The sequence below is a fragment of the Cicer arietinum genome, chromosome 5 (assembly GCF_000331145.2).
Source record: "Cicer arietinum cultivar CDC Frontier isolate Library 1 chromosome 5, Cicar.CDCFrontier_v2.0, whole genome shotgun sequence".
NCBI lineage: Eukaryota > Viridiplantae > Streptophyta > Magnoliopsida > Fabales > Fabaceae > Cicer > Cicer arietinum.
The window spans coordinates 2,012,322-2,022,002 of record NC_021164.2 but is presented as its reverse complement, the minus strand read 5'-3'; the positions used below and the strand labels follow the sequence as shown (position 1 = coordinate 2,022,002).

Here is a 9,681-nt window from a genome sequence, read left to right as displayed (position 1 = left end):
GGTAAAAATCAAGAACGGTCTCCGTTTTCTGTTTTCTTAACCAAGATCATTCTTGAGTTAAATCTTGAGACTTTTTCAGGAATTTTTAAATAGGTACATTTACAATTCAAACCCCCCCCTCCTCCCCACCCTTTCTTGTAAATCGACATTGTTACTTTATAATTATGAGCGTTTCTTCTTGTGAATAATTCTAAGTGTATCTTCTTGAGAAAGAATTATGAGCATATCTTCTTGTGAGCAAATTCTGAGCATATTTTCTTGTGAACAAATTTTGAGCATATCTTCTTGTGAGCAATATTTTGACCATATAGCTTTGTGAAAAATATTTTTACCATATCTTCTTTTCACATTGGGCAAAAATTTCCTTCAATTATAATTCTAAATCGTATCCAATTTCAAATTGTGTTAAAAAACTTATTCATGTGAATCTTCCTTCACACTTTTGATTGATTGGAGTGGGAATGGATTCAGGCTTGTTCTTGAATATTCAAAAATTCTGATTTGGCTAAGTCTTTTCTTCAGGATGAATTCTTTGAATCAGAGTCGTTGACTTTTTTGTTAGAGTGAGATGTTCTTTTTCTTGGGTAATAAAAGTCAGAGGCAGAATCGTGTGACTTAGAATTAGTGGCTTTGGGAAAATCATATTGTTGAATCATCATATTCAGTGCAACATTAGAGGCTGCACATCAAAGAAACACTTTGAATGTGATGCAACTTTTGATTAATGAATATGAGCTTTGAATGCATGGCTTGAACAATCTCTTCAGAGTTAATAATAACTTGATATAAACTCTTCATAGGCATACTGAGTTTGTGCATATTAGAGGCACACAAGGGCTTTAGAAACATGCTTCAAATTCAGTCTTTAGACCCAATTTCAGAGCAAGTCTTCAGAGGCAGTCTTTAGATCCAAACTTCATAGCCAAACATCAGATGCAATCTTTTTAACCTTTATAGGCACTTTGCTTTTAGAGTCAAACACATATTCTTTTGTGTTCCATTGATCTCATCATTTGGTCACTTCCTCGGGCGATTTCCTCTCGTAGCATCCTCTAGTCGATTCCTCTTGTACCTTTCTCTAATTTTCTTGTTCTAATTGTTGCACACTTAATGAATCCATTACTCCAAACAAATATTTCTCATAAAATATATTTGTTAACATCAAAATCACAAGAGGAAAACCAATTTGGATCCAACATTAACAAGAGTGAGATATGTTCCTCAACTCAAGAGAAACTAAATATCTCTAAGAATGCTGGAGGAGTCTGGTTGATCATACAAAGCTGAACATAGTAAATTGAAGGTAATGAAAGGTGCCATAATGGTAATGAAAGGTCACATAAGAAATGGCATTTATGTCCTAAATGGAAGTACCATAGTTGGAGATGTAGGGACTGCAATATCCAAATCAGAAAGAACAAGTTTGGGGCATCAAATTTTGGGACATGTAAGTCTCAAAGGGATGCATATTTTAAGCAAGCAAGGAGTCCTAGGTGGAGACAACATTGGAGAGTTTCCATTTTGTGAACACTGTGTATATGGAAAAATGCACAAGGCTTAATTCACAACTGGTCAACACTGCACCAAAGGAATTCTATACTATGTCCATATTGATTTACAGGGACCAACAAAGATAACTTATCATAGAGGTAACATGTATTTCAATACGTTTCTAGATGATAGTACTAGAAAAATTTGGATTTACTTTCTTAAAAGTAAGAATGAAGCCTTTAAGACCTTCAAGGAGTGGAAGAAAATGATAGAAACTAAAACTGAAAGGAAGATTAAAACCCTTAGAACATATAATGGCTTAGAGTTTTATAGTGAAATGTTTACAAGTAACAAGGTATAACAAGACACAAAATTGTTAGATATACTCCTCAACAAAATAGATAAGCGGAGAAAATGAATAGAATTATCCTAGAAAAAATGAGGTGTATGTTGTCAAACTAAAATATGCCTATGAAATTTTGGGCTGAAGCTGCTCACACACCCTGCTATCTCATCAATATGAGCCCATCAACAACCATAAATCTGAAAACTCCTCAAGAAGCTTGTACTAGTAAAGTTCCAAACTACATTCATCTTAAAGTTTTTGGGTGTACTGCATATTATCATGTAAACGATGGAAAAATGGAACCTAGAATAAAGAAAGATCATTTTGTTGGATATCTTGATGGAGTGAAGGGGTTCAGAATATGGTGCATTGAAAATAAAAGGTGCATTATAAGTAGAGATATCAAGTATCATGAAGAAAAACTCTACAAGTCACTAAACACCAGTGAGGACCAAATTTAGTTTCAAATTAAATTAGATACTTTTGAGCTTGAGGTAAAGCCTGGAGGTGAAAATGAGCCAAGGTCTGATCTAGACCAAACCTCTAAGCAAGATCAACTCACAAACCCTATAACAGCTAATTTAGATGATGGTAATTATGATAATACAAATGAGTATTTGCTAGCAAGGGATAGAGACAAAAGACAAATAAATCCACCTCAAAGGTATGGGTTCTCAGCATATATGAGTAGCTATGCATTTCACAATGCTAAAAAATTAGTGAGGAACCAAAGAGTGTTCTTGAAGCCATTAAATGCAAGGATAGTAAAAAGTGGATGCTAGCCACAACTAGAGATTTAAACTCACTTGAAAATAATAATACTTAGAATCTTGTCCCTAAGCCAAAAGGAGCCAAAATAATTGGGAGTAAGTGGATTTTCAAGTTGAAAGAAGGAATTCCAGGAGTAGAACCTTCCAGATACAAGGCAAGGCTTGCAGCAAAGGGGATCACTCAAAGAGAGGGAATAAACTATGATGCAATATTCTCCCTTGTGGTCAAGCATTCATCAACCAAAATTTTGTTATCTATAGTTGCTCGCTTCAATATGGAATTGGAGCAAATGGATCTCAAAACAGTCATACTTCATGGGGATTTGAAATAGACTATTCTTATGAAGTAGTCTAGTGGTTTTGAAGTTAAAGGAAAAGAATATTGGGTATGTCATCTTAAAAGATCTCTCTACAAACTGAAGAAATCACCTAGATAGTGGTACTTGAGGTTTGATGCCTTTATGTTGAAATACAAATTCATTGGAAACAATTATGATTCTTGTGTTTACTTTAAGAAATTTGCATGTAATACCTTCATATATTTGTTGCTTTATGTTGATGATATGGTATTAGATTGTAAAGATATGGATATGATTAATCTGTTAAAGGATCAACTTAAACATGAATTTTGAGATGAAGGAATTTGGTGCAACCAAAATAATTTTAGGAATGGATTTCATTCAAATGAGAGACAAATACAAACTAATTGTCTTACATGAAAGCTACCTAAGTAGGGATGGGAATAGGCTAGGCCGTCCGACAGGGGCCTATGGCCTGGCCTACTTATGGTCTGGCCTGGCCTGGCCTGTTTCATAAAAAGGTCAGGCTCAGGCTGTTTTTAAAGCATATTTATGTAAATAGGTCAGACTCAGGCTTGTAAAAAAGCCTATTAGGCCTGACAGGCCGGCCTATATACATTTTATATGTATTTCATTCTCTATTTTTTCTTCTTCTAATTTCCATTGCACTTACTCCAACAAACATGTATGAAACAACATATTTTTTATAAAAACCGATATTATTTATTTGTTACTTTATATTTTATAAAAACCAATACTATTTATTTGTTATCTTTATATATATTATTAGTATATAAATTTAGAAACTCTAATTGTTTATTATTACTGAATATGAGTTTGTTTGAAAGGTAATATTCCGAGTTGTTTGAGAGGATTTGTTTAGAGGTAATATTCTGAGTTGTTTGAGAGATAATAATAGGTGCGTTTGTTTCAATAAAAAATTTATTCTTTTAAACCAAAAACTATTTTTTAGGGTTTAAAAGGTATTTGTTTCATATTTTAAAAAAATTATTTTGTTAGAAAAATCATTTTTTATTTATTTAATATATATATATATATATATCACGAGAGGATTTGTTTGAGAGGTAATAATCTGAGTTTGTTTGAGACCATTTGTTTGATAGATAATAATGAGTGCGTTTGTTTTAATAAAAAATTTATTCTTTTAAACCAAAAATCATTTTTTAAGGTTTAAAGGGTGTTTGTTTCATATTTTTTTTAAATTATTTTGTTAGAAAAATTATTTTTAATGTGAATAAGGCTTTTAAATAGGCTTACAGGTCAGACCATGATAGACCGTAGGCCAGGCTCAGGCCGAAAAAAAACCTATCATAGGCCGTAGGCCAGGCTTAGGCCTCAAAAACTCATCATATATATGTCAGGCTCAGGCCTTTCAAAGCCTGGCCTGGCCTATTCCCACCCCTATACCTAAGTAAGGTAATCAATGGGTTTAATATGAAAACAACCAAAACAACAACAGTTCCTTTAGCGACACATCTTAAAATATCATCCGACATGTCTACTTCAACAATACAAGAAAAGGAAAGTATGCATAAAATCCCCTATGCTAATTCCATTGGAAGTATTATGTATGCCATGGTATGTTCAGACTTGACATTTCACATGTAGTGAGTGTCACAAGAAGATTTATGGGTAATCTTGGGAATAGACATTGGTAAGAAATCAAATGGATACTAAGGTATCTAAATGTTACTCTAGACACATGACTGATGTGTAGTCGGAAGACTGATGATTCCTAACTTATTCAAGGACTTGTGGACTCAGATTTTGCATGAGACCAAGATAGAAAAAGATATCTAATTGGATATGTTTTCACATTGTTTGGAAATCTTATAAGTTGGAAAGCCTCACTGCAACATACAGTAGCACACTCAACAACAGAAGTAGAGCATGTTGCACTGGCTGATGCAGCAAAGGAAGCATTGTGGGAGCAAAGGTTGATCTCATAATTGGGAATTCATCAAGAGTTTGTTTGCATTCATTGTGATAGTCAAAATGCAATATGTTTAAGCAAGAATCAAATGTATCATGAGAAGACTAAACATCAAGGATGTCATAGAAAAATGTGAAGTTCAACATGAAGATTCACACAAGTGAAAATTATGTTGATATGTTAACCAAATCAATAGTAGTTGGGAAGTTCAAACACTATTTGGACTTCTCAACATTGGTGTCAACCATTAAACTGTGGACTCAAAGGGATATGTGCTTATGGAGTTGTTTATGGCTTGACCAAATGCTTAGTACCAATGTAGAGATTTGTTGAGTAATGGTACTAAGAGGTATGCATCTAGACTACTACTATGGGATGCCCTCATTGCTGCTTCTCAGGTCTATACTGAGTGAACGCTTAGGGCTGGTGCTAGTGGGATCAATTAAACTCCTAACTATTTTTGCATTGTGTTAGTTACCACTCTTAGAAGCTATATATAAGATAGTTTCTCATTGTAAAAGAAGATTTAATCATTATGTCATTATTGAGTAAAAAGAAGAAAAAAAAAAGGCACATGAGAGGAAGAGAGAAAATGTATACTATCTTTCAAGATTATAGTGAAATTTCATAAGTCGGATTATGTCCCTCAGATGCAGGAGAAATCGAAACTGGGTTACTAATCTTGTGTGTATTGATTTCTATCTTTCTTGCCTTATTTTCAGAATTTTTTTATAAGTTCTAGTTTTTATCAGTTTCTGTTTTGAAGTATTAATCTTGGTAGCAAATGTTGAATGTAATTTCAATTGATCAACAATTAAAAGATCAAATCTAATGAATAGGTTGCAGCTTCGATCTTCACTAATGTTATTGGAGGTCAATGATGCAAATATAAATTCCTTTATAAGTGTTCAATGAGTTTTAAGTTTTTCTCCTACCTTGAAGCATTACTTTATTGCCCAAATTTTTTCAAATAAAAAAAATAGAAGAAAAAGTTATATTTTTATTAGGAAGTACACATTTGAAGGCAAAAAAATTGGATTTTTTTAATGTGTATTTTTTTAGTCTATAAATAAGATGATATAATTATCACAAGAAAGTCATTTATAGCTGTAACGAATCAAATTCAAATCGACGAACCTAACAATATCGGTATTTGCAATTAAAAAAAAACTAATATGTATATTAGAGATTTGAAAGAAAAAAAAAAACTAATAACAGAAAGAAAAAAAAAACTAATATCAATACAACATAAATATGAGGGTACAAAAAACTAGGGGTGGACATGGGTCGGGTACGGTCGGATTCTGGTCAAAAAATAGCATAAAGACCTAACCATAAAAAATAATTTGACTCAACATAGTTTATTATATTTAAGACAACTCTGACCCATTAAAATAAATGGTCCAACCTGCCAATCAGACTCATTTGTTTTATAACTTCAATTTTTGTTTTATAAATTCAATTTTTTTATATCACAATTTTTTATTACAATATTAATCAAAATCTAATCCAATCAAAGCTTTGTTGTATTATTGCTCTCAAGACATTGCATTTACCATTGGCCACAAAATCTAAGCCAAATATTAAATCACAAATTCACATGACCAATACAAATTACATTCACACAACCAATACAAATTAAAATTCTCAAGTACAAATTAAATTCACACAACCAATACAAATACTCTCAAGTATAAATTACATAAATTACATCTTAATCAACCTTATTAAAATGACAGTAATCAAAGGAGTATTGTTGTACCATGAGGATTTCCTAGTGATATCAGCAGTTTCTGCACACATATAATGCAAATTAGAAGAAAAAAATAACAGTGGAATTGAAATATTTCAAAAGCTTTCTCAGTATATTATGTATTCTCCTTTGTGTGTGATGTAATGAAATCTTAGCAGAAAATGATGGAAAGTTAAGAGAAGGAATAATCATAACATCTATGTTTCAATAAAATCTTTTGTAAGGAAATCTACAAGGAGTTGTAAGAAAACACAAAAGTACCTTTCAAACTCCCACATGCAAAATCAATTTACTTTCTATTTTAAACTCTATATGACATTGTCTTAGCTCTTTCAACCGCACAACCATATCACCAGTTAGAGTAACTTGCTGCAAAATATTAATACAACAAAACAATCCATAAACCCTATATTTCAAACACAAAATAAAATGTCAACATACAGTTATTTAGAAGATAACTTTCTTGTTTGGCATCAGTCTGCACTTTCTGAGATACTGTGATATATGCATACCATACAAACACACAATATCATATACACATAACCATACAAACATTGTTCAAGAATTAAAAATTAATCATTGGTTCATAAACAACAAACTCAAGTTTTAAAAAAGATTAAAAAGAATCAAGATCCTTCGGAGGAGGAGGATTTTCCAGGATGAGGGGTCTGAGAAGGAGGTGGCACCGGATGAGGAGGCGGAGGTGGAATTCCCAACTTGGGAGCAAGGTGATCAACCATCCAAGTTCTGAGTAAAGCAGTCTCTTGATCATGCTGAATTTGTCTTGCCATGATGATCTGGAGAGCGGCCATGATATCAGAGTTTGAGGGTGCAGCTAAGGTGGAAGTGGAGGGAAGGTGAATGGAGGGTTGAGAAGAGGTAGCAACAACTGTGTTGGAAGGAATAAGCATGGTAGATAAGGATGGAATAGAGGCAAAAAAAGATGAAACAGATGGTAGGGGGCCAACAGATGAGGTAGAGGGGCCAACAGTAGCGGGAAAGTTCAAAAACTGACTTATGCCAAAAATGGATGAACTGGTTTTCTGTGGTGAAACAAACAGTGGAGACATGGTAGACAGAAGAGGATTAGACAAAAAAGTACTAAAGTCATGTGTAGGGCAGTGAAGTGTTTGAGAATACGAGGGAATATGTGAAGAGACCGTGCCAAATGTTTGAGCAAGAAGAGTGGAAGGTGATGGGATATGTTCTGGAGAACATTCTGGAGGAGGTGGAGAACGTTCTGGTGTTGGAGTTTTGTCTGAGATTTCCTTAGGATCAGTAGAAGGAGAGGAGAAGGAAATAGGATTTGTGGAAGGTCGTCTTCTTGCTGATCTCTTCCTTTTGAGAGAGGTGGGACAAGATGGAGGAGTAGGTGTTAGAGCAGAGGCGGTGTTACGCATATGAGAGAGGTTCTTGGTGGAAAACTTGGAAATTTTTATCAAAGATTTTTCAGATGCAAGAGATACTCCAAAATGCCTGAAGATTTTAGTCAGGACCATGCCATAAGGCACAGTATTCTTTTTGTAATCTTTTTGGGTTGCACAGATCATGTGCTGGAGAATAACATGAGGTAAATTCAATCTCTTGCAGTTTAACAGATGATAAATGAGCAAGGCGTCATTATCAGAGACGTACTCATGACTTCCACCGTGTGGAATCAGAGTATGTTGACACATGTTGTTGAATACTTTGGGGAGAGGCTTCAAATAAGTGGCCAAAAATCGTGTGGAGTTTTCTTCAAACAGCTCGGCCAAAACATCTGTCTTTCTAAGACCCAAAGCCGAATACCAGTTGTCACCAAAGACAGATGGCCTTTCTGTTGGTAGCTGAAGGATGTTGGCCAAAATGTCTGGAGTCAATCTGATTTCTACTCCCTTAATTTTTGAGATAAAAAGAGATTTGTCTGCAAACGTTTTTGCATTGCAGTAGAATGCACGAACAACATCTGGGAAATAAGATTTAGAGATCTTTAAGAATGAAGTCCAGCCAAGAACATCAGTATGGTGCTGAACAACATTTCCATTTACAACAAGATTATCAAAAACAAAAACTCTGCCTATCCCAACTGGGCGTTGAGCCCATTTTTCATTGAAGAGTTTTGATTTGGCAAGGGAGATTAGAGGAGGAGCATTATGTTTTGGTTTCTTAGTTGGGGGAGATGGTTCAGAGTCAGAGGACGTGGAGATAGGGGAAGGTTGAGGAGATGAAGATCGTTTGGTATGCTTTTGTGGAGACGATTGTGGATGGGGAGAAGATTCTGGTGGAGGAGCAGTTGGAGAACGTTCTTGTGGTGGGGAACATTCTGGAGAATGTTCTGGAGAGGTGGGTTTCTGACTTGGTTTTAGGTTTTGTTTTGGGGCAAGCGTTTTCTTTCTCTGAGGATTTGGGAGATTTTTGCGAGCAAGAAATTGAGCAATAGTGATTGTGTTTTTGGTTTTCATGTGTTTAGTTGGTGGTTTTGGTTGAGAGAGTGGTTCTTTTTGGTTTGTGGAAGGGGAAACGATGTCATTTAACGATCTCCGTTTCTGATGGGGAGGAGTTGAGTGCGAAGGTTCAGAAGAGAAGGCCGACTTTGAGGGTGTCGAAGGGTTAGTAGTTGTTGATGGAATTTGTGGTGGTGGTGTTGGTACTGTGGGCATCGTGTTTCTTTGTGGTTTAGTTTGTGTTGGTGATTTTGCTACTGGGGGACACGAATCAGAAGAGTCATCACTCTCAGAGTCTGAAATGATGAAATAAAATGGTTTAGGGTTCATGGATTTTGACGTACCAATACCAGACTGGACACGCATGAAGCGACGTGGAGGAGTGATTCTAGTGCGAAGATGGGGAGGCACTTGAGCGAATTTTGGTGTAGGTCGAGTGTATAGTGGTGGAAGAAAGGTAGACAGAGGAATGAGGTTTAGAACTTCTTGACTATTGTGAGAAGAAGGAGAGGCAGAAGATGTGTGTGGTGGTGATGGGCGAGGTGGTGGAGAGGGAGAACGCTCTCTAGATTGGTATGAGGAAGATGAAGAGGGTGGTGTACAGGGAGAGGCATTTTTTCGTGCAGACTGTTTGGTTCGAGCCAT

At 35.1% G+C, this 9,681-nt stretch overlaps 1 protein-coding gene across 1 annotated transcript; it reads left to right on the top strand.

Moving 5' to 3' along the window:
- The first annotated feature begins 1,321 nt into the window (after nucleotides 1-1,321).
- On the top strand, nucleotides 1,322-2,939 carry LOC140920273 (uncharacterized). Its single transcript, XM_073368304.1, has 4 exons — nucleotides 1,322-1,447; nucleotides 1,622-1,846; nucleotides 2,332-2,601; nucleotides 2,664-2,939. The coding sequence occupies exons 1-4, from the start codon at nucleotides 1,322-1,324 to the stop codon at nucleotides 2,937-2,939; spliced, it is 897 nt and encodes a 298-aa protein (XP_073224405.1).
- Nucleotides 2,940-9,681: the final 6,742 nt, after the last annotated feature.

What these genes read in the sequence shown, in the direction of transcription:
- LOC140920273 (XM_073368304.1), top strand. Translation starts at nt 1,322, where the DNA reads ATGGTAATGAAAGGTCACATAAGAAATGGCATTTATGTCCTAAATGGA. An exon ending in AAATGTTTACAAGTAACAAG is followed by an intron (nt 1,847 to 2,331) that starts GTATAACAAGAC and finishes TTTGAGCTTGAG; the next exon opens with GTAAAGCCTGGAGGTGAAAA. An exon ending in AGCCATTAAATGCAAGGATA is followed by an intron (nt 2,602 to 2,663) that starts GTAAAAAGTGGA and finishes AATAATACTTAG; the next exon opens with AATCTTGTCCCTAAGCCAAA.